General features: G+C 36.6%; 1 protein-coding gene across 6 annotated transcripts in view; it reads left to right on the forward strand.

The window, feature by feature from the left end:
* RANBP17 (RAN binding protein 17) overlaps window positions 1-16,089 on the forward strand; it is a 310,774-nt gene that overhangs the window by 194,319 nt on the left and 100,366 nt on the right. For 5 of the 6 annotated variants that reach the window (XR_005986931.1, XR_005986932.1, XM_041750025.1 and 2 more), the window contains one exon: window positions 11,971-12,030. The exons of the other annotated variant lie outside the window; for it this stretch is intronic. Coding sequence is in view for 3 of the 5 variants with exons in the window: in XM_041750025.1 (XP_041605959.1) it covers window positions 11,971-12,030 (60 nt within the window). In the remaining 2 variants the exon portion in view is untranslated. The remainder of the gene's footprint in view (window positions 1-11,970; window positions 12,031-16,089) is intronic. 6 annotated transcript variants of the gene reach the window in all.

The raw sequence follows: 16,089 nt of genomic DNA on the forward strand, positions 1-16,089 counted from the left end.
ACTTAGTGTATTTTCAGCCTTCTTCTAAATTATATCATATTCTCCTTTGAAGTTCCTAGCTTAGTTTTTTCAGGGCAAAACAAAAATATATTTTGTAAGAACGTGCAGTTTGGTTAAGATGCTGTGACTGCTTTCTGTTCCTAGAAGCTTATTTATAGCAATTTCTTCTTTTATTGCACTGGGGTAGTAGAGGGTATAATCTGCAAACACGGTTTAAGATTTGGTTAGTTTGCATCTATCTCTATTAATGTGTTCCATAAACTAGATATTAATATCCCTTTATTGTGTTATTGTTAAAATAGTTATCTTAGATCTGAGGACCATGTCTTCATTTTGAATAAAGATAATTCTTCCACCTCTGTAAGATTAAAATGGTGAGGAAAATCCTGCATAGACAAGGGAGTTCCATTGTTAAATAACAGATCTCAGTAGGCTCTTGACTTGCAGGTTGTTGCTCTTCATCCTTTGCTTCAGTTGAGTGTGTCACGTGAACACCAGTGAGCAGATGTGGGAGGGATGCAAGTGGGATGTGGAAGCAGGAACCAGCAGCGTTGGCAAACTGGCAAATGCTTCTGTTTTGCTAAGACCTGCTTTTTTGTATTCAGGCTGTCCGAACCATCTGCTTTTATATTCTCTTTACCTACTGTCAGCCATTTTGGAGTTTTTTTTAAAAGCTTTAAAAGTGATTGGGAATTTTTCACAGTAAGCCAGGAATCCTTACCGTTCTTTAAAAACCTGGTGCTTTTAGCATATTCCCATTTAATGCTCAAGAGAATAGTTACTTTTTAATTTAGGTGCAGTATGTTATATGTTATGTAATGAAAATGCTTTTCTCCCTTTCCAATTACTTACTCTCAGCCATCAAAATTTAAATTTAAATTTAAATAGATACTTGGCCATGGTGCATACATTAATGACAGATGCGTAGTGATTGAATACAAATGATGGTTTACTTATCCCTTCTTGTTTAAAAAAGAAAAAGAAAAGCACTGCACAATTGAACAAAAACTCCTAATCCCTTATAAGCTTATTTTCTAGATATGCAACTTACGTTCTCAGTATAAATAGTATTTATAAAGTGCCTATTGCACACCAGATAGCGTACTAGGCATTGTGTCCAAATTACTGCTAGTCCTCTCTACAACATTACAAGATGTAGGTATTATCTTCATTTTGTAGATGAAGAAATTGATGCTCAGAGAAATAGAGAAAATTGTTCAGGTCATACTTGAGACTGGGAATTTGGACTCTTCTACACTGCTTTTAAAAAATGTCATATTAAGGGATCCCTGGGTGGCACAGCGGTTTGGCACCTGCCTTTGGCCCAGGGCGCGATCCTGGAGACCCGGGATCGAGTCCCACATCGGGCTCCCGGTGCATGGAGCCTGCTTCTCCCTCTGCCTGTGTCTCTGCCTCTCTCTCTCTCTCTGTCTCTCTCTGTGACTATCATAAATAAATAAAAATTTTTTAAAAATGTCATATTAAGGAGATGATTTGGTATGTGATAGAAGGTTTCTAGACAAGGAATCGGGGATGGTACATTTTATTTAGTTGCAGGTGAGCATACTTCATTTGGTTTGTGAAGTTCCTGACTCTTTCTAGCCTTTGATCATATATAGGCATTTTATTTTCTTCTCTAGTCACTGAAAAATACTGTTGGCACTTGTTCCTCTGCTTCTGCTTTTCCAAGGTTTTTAAAAATGATTTTACTTAAAAAGAAAGAAGAAAAACAGTTGTGGCATGTTTCTAATAATTTGCAATAGCTAATTTGATTTTTCCTCAAACATTTTTGTCTGTTAGCATTAAGACCTCTAGCCACCTTTCAAGATTGTAGTCAGAATTAAACGCCTATGTTGTTATGTATTTCTGGACCTTTGTCACCACCCAAAAATGTAGTCTGTGGACAAGAGACTCGACAAAGATTCAGTGGTTCAAATGACTTTTTTTTTCTTTTCAATTTATTTATTTATTTTAGAAGGGGGGCGGGGGCGGGCAGCAGGAGAGAGAATCCTGAAGCAGACTCCCTGCTAAGTACAGAGCCAGTCTCCGGCTCAATCCCAGGACCCTGATCCTGAGCTGAAATCAAGAGTCAGCCTCTTCACTGACTGAGCCACCCAGGTGCCCCAGTGGTTCAATGACTTAAAAACACAATGTTAATAGATATAATATATATTTCACTTTTTTATAGCACAGCTTACATATACACTATAAAATCAACAGTATGAAAGTCTTAGGCATCTTCAGTGTAGAAAGTTGAACAGTTAAGAGGGAAGATTGTGTTTTTGTTTTTTTAAATCATTATTTTGTTAGGACTTGAAAATTTCTCAAATATTTAAATTCAAGAGTCCTCTTCGCCCTACATCAATTTCAGGAAAAATGAGGACATTTTACTTTTGATGATGGATAATAAAATGCATAGAATTTGTTTTTCCAAGCAGTGCCACAATATTAAAATACATTGTTTGAAAGTCCATGAATGAAAGATTGGGAGGTAGCTATTAAGGAAAGATAGAAATATCTGGATACATCTCCAGCCTTTTGAGGTTCATGATCATAGTTGGAGGGTAGGTCATGGGAATTGTAGTCAGAAACAATAAGGAACCAAGTGAGCCTTTGAGCTGATATGTTGTATTATTATATAATTAATATAGGCAGTAGTAATCTCTTTCAAGTTCCTGGCACACCTCAGACCTTTCTCTTGTGTGAGGAAATAGAGCCAGATTGTCATAATGTTGCCACTTTCACATTTCTTTTCAGTTCCCAACCCTTTTACTTTTCTTCAGTAATACAGCTGAGGCAAAGAGGGATTTCTTTTCCACATTCAGTACCTACTTTTAGAGCTATGGATTTAGTTATCTTGGTGCATATTTAATTGTTATCTTATGTAAGCAGATGAGCCTCCTGAGTGTATATAAGGAACTGGGTGTGTGAGGATGGACAGGGATCACTCTCCATCCAATGATGTGGAGAATAGAAATTTCTAATGAAAAATAAAGAATTAGAAAAATGGGACACCAAAGACTAGTACATCCATTAAGGTTGGAATATCAAAGAGAGGGAACACATGATATTAGAGACAACAGAGGGTCCAAGAAGGGTAAAAAAGCTTGACCTCTCTGGCTATGGTCCATCATACATAGTGTAGTTTAGTTGGACAAATCTGAAACACCACTTCTATCATTAAGTCTTGTCCTACTCAAAGACTTATCTGTTGCCTACATCAAGCCAGCACTCTTTGGCTTCTAAGGTCCTCTACAATCTAGCTCCACCTACTTGCCAATTTTAGTTCCAATAGCTCCCCTCTATCAGGCTGATTCTCACCATCTTTATCTTAAGTTGTATTGTTCTCTTTTTCCTTTCATTTGGCTCCTGAATTAGGGGCAGCCTTGTGGGACTGAGCCCTTAAACCCATGAAATTTGACACTATCTCAAGGTCAGTAATGTCAGAATTGAGTTAAATTTTGGGGACATCCAATCAGTCTTCACTGAGAATTGGAGAATTGTTTGGTGGTGTTGGAAAAATACACATTGGAATTACAAATACAGTTGACCCTTGAATGACATGGGGATCGGGGGTACCAGCCCCGTACATAGTCAAAAATCCAGGTCTAACTTTTGACTCCTCCCAGATTTTACACTAATAGCCTACTTTTTGACCAGAAGCCCTACCAATAATATTAGCAGTGGATTAACACATATTTTCAATGTTACATGTTTTATATACTATATTCTTACAATAAAGTAAGATAAATAAAATGTTTTTGAAATCATAATTAAGAGAAAACGCATTTATAGTACCAAACTATAAAAAGTCTGCTCTTGTAAGTGGACCTTTGCAGTTCAAACTATTGTGGAAGAGTCAACTATACATGTAATTGCCTACTATGCGCTACAGATTGGGCACTATGTAACCAGAGAGAGCTAGTCCTGCCATCACAGGCTCTGGATGAGAACACAGACATACCTGACAAGCAAACATTGTTCAATATGATGACGCCCGTAACTGATATGCAGAAAAACAGCGGGAACATGAAGGAAATCACCTGATTAATCTTGGGCAAGTCCTGAAAGGATTTCTAGGTGATACTCAGGATTTCTTTTAGTGTCATTCAGTTCTCTGAATTACATAAACAGATAAGTAAAATACAACTAGGAGTTGCATATTGGTGCAAAAAGAGGCCAGAAAAGTCCAGCTTTATGTTTTCCACTTTTCCAGTTTTCCACTCAAGATTGCAAAAGGAGACCAAGAAATCTAGGTATCAATATACTTCAGATTGTTTACCAAATTAAGGAGGTTGACATAAAAATAAACGTTCCACGCTTCTAAGGTAAAACAAATGAATTCCCCTGCACCAAGAACCACCCACTGGTTCCACTCTGTCATACTGTTGCCAAATATAAGTCAGCGTTATTTTACATACATTGAATGGAATAGCACTCAATAGAAAGTTTAATTTGGATTTACCAGGATAAATATCAGTGAATACATATTTTTCCCAGTAGCTAGGAAACAGTGTTGTCAAATAGTGAGACCTGTGAATAGGAAATTGGAAAAGAGGTCATTTTACTGTGTAATCTTGAGCAATCTCCTAACCACTATTTGATTTTCCCCATCTGAAAAAATGGAGTTCATGATACCTGTCCTTTGAATATACATTCTTAGTGATCCAAGAGAAATGATACAATGATTGAGCCCTCTCCCAGCTAAAAGGAAGATAATACAAGTAATTAAATATTTAAAATAAAATTTTGTTAATGAGATGAGGGAAAGACAGGGGCCATAGAGAAAGTAGATATTTTGTCACCTATTTTTCTCAGTTGCTAATCGAGAATTTTACCATTTTAAATCAGCTACAGGATGGGGAAAGGTCATGATTTCAATAAACATAACCATTTACTATGAAAAAGAAGCAAAAGATAAATTAGGGAATGTACAAAGATTCTCTTTATACATACATATATGGTTTATGGGTCATCATTATGATGGTAATGACTCTCCTTTTAAAAAAAAATCTGTGAAGATGAAAAAAAAATTATTGAACTCTTCAAAAAGGGTTATCTCCCACAAATTTCCTAATTGTTTATCATCATAAGCTGATTTCCAGAGGCAGCAGGGAAAAGTAGATCTGATAGAAGAATGGGGTGCTGTAGAATATAGAATTTTTATTCATTTGTACAGTAGACTGTCCTCTTGGAATAAATATGAAAAGGAACAAAGTTGTTTATGCTTTGAAAATTGAAGCATTGTTCATCATGCATAATTGAGCAAAGTTGAAATGTGTAGGTATGAAACCAAAAACAGCCACAGCTATGATAGCTATTACAGGAAATGGAGGAAATTAATAATAAAAGACAATACACTACCTCATAAATACACGCTCATCATGAGAGTAGAGGATGAGGGCATTAAGCAAATACCCTGATTAATTTAACAATTTAATCCTGGAATTGAAGTACAGATATTTCAGGATTCATTTATACTTAGATAAGCAAGAAAGACAAAATAAACAGTTTACTTTCATAAAGTAAGATTTTCAGGCAGTCCTTGTGAATATGTAAAGATAAGACTGTTTTAAAAGAAGATTGGTTATAACTAAGCAAGACATGTTTGATATGAGTATTTATTACATAAATAAATAGCCAAGTTTCTGTATCTTCTAAAAAATAGAAAATGTGTTAAGGAACAGATTTGGGGCATTTTTTTGCCTTACATCCAATGATCTTGCTTTTTATAATTTATTCTAACAATGATCCTCCTTTTTATAATTTATTCTAAGTAACTGCTAGAAGCTATGATTTTTAAAAGACTTCATGATACTAGAACATAAATTAGGGGGAAAAATTACTTAGGTCTCAGTGTTCACTGAGTTAAGTTTAAATTAACCTTGATTAGAACATCTTTGAATACCTTCTTGATGCATAAAATGATTTATCAAAACGTGTTTCAATAAATTTTAGAGGATTTTTAGAAAGTGCAAATAGTATAAGAGTAGTTTACTAGAAAGGCTTTTATTTTCTATCACATCGACATGTGTGATTCACTTTGTCTTTTTTTCTGTCAGCTACTTGGTAAAAGTCCACAATTTACCAAAATGGTTAATAGGACACAAATATAGACATTTCATGAGATGTACCATGTAAATGTAAACGTTTGTAGTTACATGTTTCTGTAGCAAGAGAATTGTTTTAAAAGGCATGTAATTTATTAGCTATCGGTAGCTTCTTTATTGCCTTGCCGCGCTGCAGTAATAAATAAAAGAAAGTGAACTGATTTTACAAATGGCACACAAGGTGCACATTTTGTGGAAAAAAAGTCTTTTTTTAAAGAATTGGCATTAAATCCTTTTTTTGTGATGACAAAGAGGCTAAGAGTGCAAACTGTATTTTCTGTTTATCGAAAACAGTCTTTTTTTCTCGGGGGCATTTTTTCCTATGATCATCAAGGGATTTCAAAAGCAATAAAGTGTGGAATCATTGTTCGACTTGAACAGTATTAAAACTTAGGTTTTAATTTCAGTGAAGTAATAAGATTTGAACCTGTCTCACATTACAGCACTGTAAGGCATTTAGCAATTGTATTTTAAAAGAGGTTTTTAAGATGCAGCTCACTTGTAAGCTAACTGTCTGTCAGTAATTAATAGTTTTTCTTCAGCATGGGCTGTTGTGATCAGACCAAGAAATATCTGTGTTTTTAGTAACACATTATGATAATTGTGAGTGCTTATTTCCTAATTAGTCTAAATATCTAATAATTTTCAGCTTGCTTCTCTGGCTGCTTAATAGAAAAAAGAGAGTAACATGTAAAGCTACAGTCGGGTTTTGGGCTTTTAAAAATATTGAATGTACATGCACATGTATATTTCAGTAAGCTTTACACCTAGCAAAATTATGTCAGCTGACTCATTCATTAACCAAGTATTTTATCCTTCAACATCATTTCTTGGTTTTCAGACATCACATCATTTGTATATGTAAAAACTGTTGCCAGATATGGTACTACATGTATAGCTAAACACAAACTGACAATCTGGATTCTTCAATATTCAACATTGAACCTGTCTTTACTTTTCAAAAAAGGCTTTAAAATATGAACATTTCTATTAGATCAGTATGGCAACATACTTGCTGATGAAAGATTGTATTTACCATTTTGAATTGCTATTGAAAATAATTGCCTCTACAAAAGGAAACATCTGTATGATAGCACATTGTTAAAGCTGCCATCAATTTTTAACATTTGAGGGTTGAGCTATGACCTTTTATGATGACTGTGAACAGTAACTGCCTCCATTAGCCATAAGTTTTGTTTCTTTATTTTAGTAGATGGCCTAGACTGTAAATATTAGAAAATCTAAAATAAATCAACATATTATCCTAAGGATACAAAATGTAAGAGCTATTTGTGGTTGGGAACCTTTGACAGATAGTTTGGATGAAGCAGATGATTGCCTGCATAGCGTATCTGGTCTCCATTGCTATGCCTGCAGGCAGTTTAGTGCTATGGTTGTATATTGATGTCAGGGTTAGTACTGAGTGGCTAGCAGTGACAGATGTCTATAATTACAGGCAATGCTTCCAGTATTTCTGAAAAGCCAGCCTATGTTGAACAATTATCTTATTTCTGCCTTGCCAAAGAGCATGTTCCAATTGCTAGTATTAGCAATGGTGAATATAGTGCTTCATCTGCTGCCTTGGGACAAATGTGGGAAAAGCACTTGGTTATAAAACATAAATGCAAAATATTTTTTCAACATTTTGAATTAGTTAAGTTCAGTGTTTTCCTAATTTTTATCTCCCCATAATGTCTCTGTTGAAGGAATCTTGAAATATAAAAGCACATTTGGCATACTTATTGAGATTTTGTTTTCCCTTAGGCCTGCATGGCTCCCCAGCGCCAGTATCCCTTGCTTTACTGAATAGATGTGTTTAAGCAAAGTTGGCTTTGAAGCAACTTTCTTCAATGTGAATTACATTTTCTGATTGACTTCTGTTACAAAATTGGAAGTGCATTTCTATGAACAATCTCCCATACCTTTTGATGAGGAAAATTGTAGTAAAATGATAGACAATACTGAAATATGCAAAAACACCTTAGTACACTGATGTCTTTACATTTGCTGAGGCTTTCAATTCTCAATTTTTGTTTTAACCCTTTCAATTCAGCCTTAAGCCACTCATTGTCCTTTCCTGAATCTAAGTATTCACCACTACTTCCTTCCACACTCCCTCTTGACCCACTTTCCTGACTCATTAGAAATGTTTTCATGCTTGATGGTCCCAAGTTCTCAACTGTCCTTTTTTTCCTGGTCATTTGCATGTGTGAGATACAGGCTGTAATACCACACTCCCCAGAGGGTGCAGCTGCCTTACACAATACTCTTCAACCCTACCATTCCTAAAATCCCTAAAGTTCTAGGCACTGAGTATTAAAACATTGTCCATGCTATAAGTTACAAATTCTGTATTTTCAGGAAATGTAGAATTATAAGTGCCTAGGAAATATCAGTTGAAGATATGTTCTGTCTTCAACCTTACTCTAACTTGCATTGGGTTTCTGCTTTTGTGCTTTTACAGTTTATTCATTACACTTTCTATAGTCTTCTCAGCAGTATTCTACTTAATAGATATGATTATCTTCATTTTACACAATAGGAAAAAATATTTCAGGAAGGTTTAAAAACTTGCTCAGTGACAGGACCCTGGGTCCTACTCTAAACCCAAGTTTCCTTTCCACTGTATCACATTGCCTGTGTATGTGTTTAGGCATGAGTCTAGGCGTGCTCAGTTTTAAGTGTAATGATGAATGATAAAACGAACATCACATGTTTCATCCCCATCTTTGCCATTCTATTTCCCTGGGGAAGGGGGGGAACTCATCTCTACAACCACAGATTGGACCTCTCATCCTGGCTACCCATCAATCACAAGAGAACTAAGCTAGTTCTAGATCCTAGGAATTTGATATAATCCATCCTACTATATAAGAACCAACTCACCCCATAGTCTAGTGTCAGAGACCACTACTATATTCACATATGGAGGGCAGCCCTGTTTGGCTCTTACTGAGCCTACCACACAAAAGCTTTTTTGATAATTTAAAGCTCTAATGATGGTGTTCTGGAACCCTTTCTCTGTGTACATTAATTTAGCAAAGAAAATTTGGAACTGGATGGACTCACCCATCTAAATTGGGAAGACTTTGATAATTTATTGGCCCCAAGGATATAAAGCATCTACTTACCCAGTGAGTGGAGAACTTGCCCTGGAAATGGGAAACAGAAACTCCTGAGGACTCAAAAAAAGAAAATGAGGGCTTTGAAATCAAGAACTTAGGTGATACAAATGAGCCCTTGAGATCAAACCTCACCTTTTGCCACAGAGCGTTCTGTTTTCCTCCTGTCTCCTTTCCCATTGCTCTTCTGTTCCTCCTCCTTTAAGATAGAAGATATAAGAGTAGGAGTTAGGCTGCCTTTCATTAGGGCTCACTCCCCTCTAATCTCTCTGTAACCATCACTAAAGCTACACATATACCAACCTAGAAGGTGTATGTATCTCCTTTCTAGCATCTGGTCCAGATAAAGCACAAAGAAAAGGGACTGTCATCTTGATGTGTGCCTCATAATCTTAAAGTCAGACTAATGTTTGACTAGATGTTACTTAAAAATAATAGTGGCTATTTACTGGCCACCTGTTCTGAGGGCTAATAGCTAGTGTTTATTTGGTGCTCACCATATACTAAAAACTTCCTAAGTGCTTCTGACACTATGCTGGCAGTGCTACAACATATTATGACAATAATAATAATTAATACTATACTCTGTGCCAGGACTGTTTTAAGTGCTTTCCGAATTAACTAACTCTCTAAAAAATATCATAAATTAGTCCTAATATCATCCTTATATTTTATTCGAGAAAACTGAGGTTTAGACAGAAAGGAACTTGATCAAAATCACCCAGTAAGGGCAGCCCGGTGGCTCAGCGGTTTAGCGCTGCCTTCAGCCCAGGGTGTAATCCTGGAGACCTGGGATCGAGTCCCGTGTCAGGCTCCCTGCGTGGAGCCTGCTTCTCCCTCTGCCTGTGTCTCTGCCTCTTTCTCTCTCTCTCATTCTCTCTCTCTCTCTCTGTGTGTGTGTGTGTGTGTCTCCCATGAATAAATAAATAAAAAATCTTAAAAAAAAATCACCCAGTAAGTGCTAGAATCCAAGTAGTCTTGGGCTTCAGAGTAGGACTTAACCATTTCACTAGACTCCTAGTTTGTAATATTGTTATTGTGTTTTTGTGTTATTATTCTTCCCATTTTACAGATGAAGAAGCTGAAACTCTGAGAAGCTAAATAACTTAACTAGGATTATAGTTAATTCATTAAATAAAAATATTTATTGAATGCCTGTTATCTGCCAAGTACTATGCTACACTAGCAAGTAACAGAGTCTCCCTCAAAACCCCGTGTGTATTACACTACGCATATATTCTGTGTTTCCTCCAAGGTGAAGTTACCAAAAATACCTAAACAATTACTTGCCTGTTTCTGTTTTACTGAGAGAAGATGATACTTCCAGGGCAAATGCATATCATCTTGGTCCACCAGTTAAGATTTTGTGTATGTTTTAGCTAATTTTCAACATGGAGAAGGGTTCAGTGGGAAAACTAAGATGGAAGTGGGACCTAACCTGTTGCCCCAGATATTGCCTACCCAGAGAAATCAGGTGTTAGAGTTGGAAGGCATTAATGGGCCACTAGAAGGTAAACCCTGATCACTTGCATTTGGGGTAGGTTAAAGTTTTCACTAAGTAAAGTTTTCACTAACTATGCTAGCATGAAGGTCAGAAATTGAAAGGCAAAACAGATTATGGGAACAACATTTTGAGTAAAATTTGAGAATATAATGAAAGGGGATCCCTGGGTGGCGCAGCGGTTTGGCGCCTGCCTTTGGCCCAGGGCGCGATCCTGGAGACCTGGGATCGAATCCCACGTCGGGCTCCCGGTGCATGGAGCCTGTTTCTCCCTCTGCCTATGTCTCTGCCTCTCTCTCTCTGTGTGTGTGACTATCATAAATAAATGAAAAATTAAAAAATATATTTTAAAAAAAAGAGAATATAATGAAAAAATGAACATAATGAACATAGCTGATTTGACAGAGTAGTACAAATGGGGCTGATGTGATTGACACCCCCTTTTTCATTCTGTGGGCCATTATTCCTCTACTCTGTGTCAGATTGTACTTCCCAAAGAGAGTTGAGAGTTTCTTAGGAGGAAAAAGATACAGAAGTTGCATGGGATGTAGAAAATGGGACACGTTTCAGAGAGACAATGTGGAGACAGAAATAGAATATTAATAGGTAACATGTAAGAATAAAATAAAGATGTTAGAAGTAGAGGTGGGGATCTGGTAAAGTCCTAGTACCCACGTAACTATAATTTATTTTGCATTTAGAGTAGAGAATTTGGGGGAAAGTGTGTGTGCAAGAATTAGATTAAGTGGTAGAAGACTGTATGATGTACTTACCTTCTGAATGACCATGGAAATGAGTTCCATTTATTAAAAACATACTCTTACTCATGAAGAGATAACTCAGCCTACTTTAAATCCATAGCCCTGGTTGCCACACTTGCCTAATGAGAGTGCCTCATGAGCAACAACAGTGCCAAGAGAGTCCTAAAAACAGCTGTCAACTATTATTGATAATTGGTTCTTTTCTAGGACTATCCTCTAGTAATTGGTTTCTTGAATTATTCCATGGAAGCAAACCCATTGTGTAGTATTTATAAACACATCCAGGCTTTACACAGCACGTCACCGTTGTCTTTGCTCATAGCTTACAGAATAAAATCAAAATCCCCAGAGCATTTTAAGTGACAGCCACAAAGATCCTGAGCCACATCCTCCCTATATCTGAAGTTGGGAAGGCCTTCTGCTCTTCCCTTGTCCCTAACGTCAGGTGCCAGGTCCCTAAACTCTGTGCTTTTTAGGTTGTACGCCTGAGGAGTGATGTGTCCAGAGTTCCAGAGAAGGCTTGGAAAATAGTTAAGGTGAGTTGAGCTGCTGGTTATTGTGGTGGGTCACCAGTCTTTATGCTTGTCTCACCACAGCCCCAGGTTCTTATTACTAAAATAGCTACATGCTCACAGTGATAAGTGTAGGGGTACCTTGTCTGAGTTCCCTTTTTATGCACTATATAACCTATCTACAGTATGCATGTTTTATAACCAGATGTTCAGTCCTCAGCTACTAAGCAGTATTAACTGCAAAGACTCTGCATAGCATGATTGCATAGAGTGATGAAAGCAGCGTAGGTTTCTCAATTACATTTCTGAAGTGGCCAGTTCTAACCAGTTAGTCATACCTGAAAGGAGGAAGTTTTCTGTATCCACACTGAATATCATCTATTCAGTGTCTACATTGAATGGTGTCTATAGTACATGTATTCCTTATGCCAGAGTGTTTCTGGTGGACGCCTTTGAAAGGAATGGGGAATTACAGTAAAAAAAAAAAAAAAAAAAAAAAAATCTTTTATTTCCCAATCACAAACTTCAACTAGCATCAACTTCTTTGCTCCAAAATCTAATCATGATATAAATTTGCTATTGCAAAGATTTATAAATAAAATGCCTGAAATGCCCCCCTTTAAACCATAGTCTCAAAATCTTCCACCAGAATTATTCATCAGGCCTTCTTCTAGTAGACTTGTGCCATAGCCATGATTAGCTTCTCATTGTATGAGCTTGGGAAGATAATATATTTACCCAGTGCTTTCCCATGGTTTTAGCCACAGAAGACTAGTCCAACAGAAGCTTGGCCCCAGACATGGAGTGAGTTGGCAGCCAGCAGGAGCAAAGCTGTGTCAGGACAAATGTACACTCCCCATCTTCTCTAGTTGGGTTTCAGCTGGTTGCACCACAGGAGGCTTTCTATGAGCTGTGTATCCTGTGACCAATAACTGGTGCACTCGACCCAGGTCCCTCTTGGCTAGTGAGAGCCTGTCGGGAGACATTAGGTTCATGCTGGTGGAGATCCTTAGTCAGTGGCTCCCTGAAGGAAAATGAGGCAAACAGCCAGCTTCTGTTGAACAGGTGGTAGTTAGACCTTAGATCTGGGCAGGGTGGGTGGGGGTGGGGTGGGGGGAGAGACAGGGAAAGAATCTCTCCAAAATTACCAGTATTGCTGGTTTTCACGCTGTACCTGTACTCCTCTTTCAAATAAATGATTGTTTAGAAACTAATCCAAAAATATCTCTGGCAGCATCTGGAGCCCTTCCTTAGTAGTCTGGATTTGGGCCCAGGTTAGGAATGGAAACCCCACTGGGGTGCAAGCAAAAGAGGAAGCATGTTCTTAGCCATGCATCAGTGGAGGCCCCTACTGGGAGAGGGGATTATCACAAGGCAGCAGGCAGCCCTGCACCCCAGCCTGCTGAGTTCGTGCTTTGTGCCACAGGATGTAGAGCGAAGGAAATATGAGGCCAAAGTGGTCGCTCCAAGTTTTCTTATACAATGGCTTATTCAAGCAGATTGGGAATGCCTCTTAAGAGATTTGTTAGGTACATGTCCCCTTAGCAAGATGGCCACCACAGATGGTGAGTTCAGATATTCTAATTGAAATAAACATTTAACATTTATATTTATTTTGTACTTCCATAGCCAGCTTTTCTTTTGTCAGTTGCCATTCTGTATTCCACTGAATCAGGCAAGCAGAATTATAACCTTTTTACCAATTGGTTTCCATCATTAATTATGGTTTTAAAATTAAATTCTGGCAAAAGATTTTTTTTACCTAATTTTGGTCTTATATTTTGTGATGCCACTTTAAATGATATGGGAAAATTAGTCAACCAAGATTAACGTGTATCTATTCAGCAGCACTAAGTTTGTATATTTAATATGAAGCAATGATATTTGTACCATCATACCTTTTGATGTGGTCATAAGTTAATTGTGATCATGTTTTAACTTGCTTCAAGCATTAATGAAAGACCTCAGTATCTTTAGTTCCAAACGATTTAGATCGAAGTCATTAAATCCTCTATTCCCTCTTACACCTCTCCTTCTCCTCCCCCCCCCTCACCCCCCACCCCCATCTCTCACTTCAACGGGTCTCTTTTATAGAAAGCACTACATTGACATCAGGGGTGCTTGAAGCCTAAGACAAAAATACAAAAATTGGTTTCTTATTCGTAATAAGTAATATCACACTAAGTTCCAAAATTCTTTTCCTAAGGAATGTTACTGCTTTCACTATATTGGATTCTTTCTGGTGACAGGCTTTGTTTTACCAAATTACAACCAGTTAAAAATCTTGATAAATCACTTCAGATTGAAACAATACTTTAAAATATATAATTATTGGAGTTTTTAAAAAAATGTGGTATCAATTTTGTATTATTAGATGCGAATTTTGGGGAATAGATTGGTTCAAGAAAGTATATCATCTGATGTCAGAATACTTTGTTGTTGATTCCCACAGCACTGCTAATTTTCTGCATTCAGCCTGCTTACAAAAGCTCTTTGAGAAGTTATAACATCTTAAACATTTATAGAAGGCCTAAGGGTATTAACTTACTGTAATTTTCTGAAGATTCATTATCCAAAATCTTAATTCATTATAACAACTCTTATGAAAACCTATAGAACCAGTGTTTTCTCTTATTTTCTTATTTGCACAGAATGAGAGATTCATTGTTCTTTTTAATTTGTTTCATGTGGTGCTTTTGAGTACATTTCATAGAGGGCTGTTATTGAATTTCTGTGACTGTCATTATATATCCATACAACCTTTAGGAACTAATATTCTGGGTTTCCCAGTTCTGTAATCTACTTCAAATTTAAGGATTGACATAATTAGTTTCTTCAAAGTTATAACCAGAATGTTAGAGACAACACTGCAGATACCCAAGACCAAGAATTAGGATTGGAAAAAGAAAGCAATTTAAAAAATTATCACACCATATGCTTTTATTCTTTATTAAATTAAATTTACAACTCAGAATCCTACTTCTATTTGTATGCTTATTCCTTGTCTGGTTTTCTTATCTTGCCTGGTTTCCCTTTTAAAAAGCCAGACACAAGATCACTTAAGCTACCTGCCTGTTCACAGGCAATATTTGTCCTTTGGTTAATAGAGGAGTTAGAGGAGGACATATGCATTGTGAAGCATTATGTACATACCCAAATACTCTTTTCTGAAATTAAAAAGTAAAATAAACAGAGTAAAATAAACAAAGATAAGAAAACAAACATATTAGAACAGTTTTTTTAGGAGCATGTCTTCTCAAATCTGTAATAATGATTTCTTACATTTTTAACAACTTCCTGCATTTCAAGAGCTAAAAAGATGGATGAGTGGTTAGAATGGTAATTTTCCTAGCTTCTAAGATAATAGCTACGTAGAAGTAGAAAAAATTCAGATTTGTATCATGAAATTTTGAAGTTTTATGCTTTTAACAAATACCCCTGACCATTATTAGGGTGAATTGACTGAATATATATGTAAAGATTTCAAAGTTAGTAGAGATTTAAGGTTTTAACTTTATCTGTGAAGTGTGAAAATCTTCGAGATAAGCACCTTCTTACTTTTCTGTTATTTTTTTTATATAATGAGCCTTCTCTTGGAAGAAAGGTATTAGCTGACAGCTTTTAGTACCTACTTATAAGAAGGGGTCCAGGAGAGAAGCAGCATTTGTTGAGTAACTACCAAATGCCAGGCTCTGTATTTAGGTATCATCATTTCATCTGTCCAAAAGCCATTAAGTAGGTATTATTATTCCTATTTTACAGATAGGAAACCAAGATTCAGAGATTTTAACCTAGTTAGTGGCAGATCCAGAATTCAAATTCAGTTATCTTTGGGAACCAAAGCCCATGTTTCTTTTCTACATTGCTAAGGTTGTCACGTGAATGTTCTAAATATTCTGGAGATGTTAAAAGAAATAAATATTTTCCCTGCCCTCAGCACTTGCTTGAAATAGCAGAGGAAAGACATATGCACATGGACAATTAATAGTACAACAGAATTGTATTCTTTTGTATCATATGAGAAGTGCCACAAACAGGCAGGCAACAGTGGATACTCTCAGTATCAAAGGAAGGGAGAGCTTT

This window comes from Vulpes lagopus, chromosome 3 (genome assembly GCF_018345385.1).
Source record: "Vulpes lagopus strain Blue_001 chromosome 3, ASM1834538v1, whole genome shotgun sequence".
In the NCBI taxonomy this organism is placed as follows: domain Eukaryota; kingdom Metazoa; phylum Chordata; class Mammalia; order Carnivora; family Canidae; genus Vulpes; species Vulpes lagopus.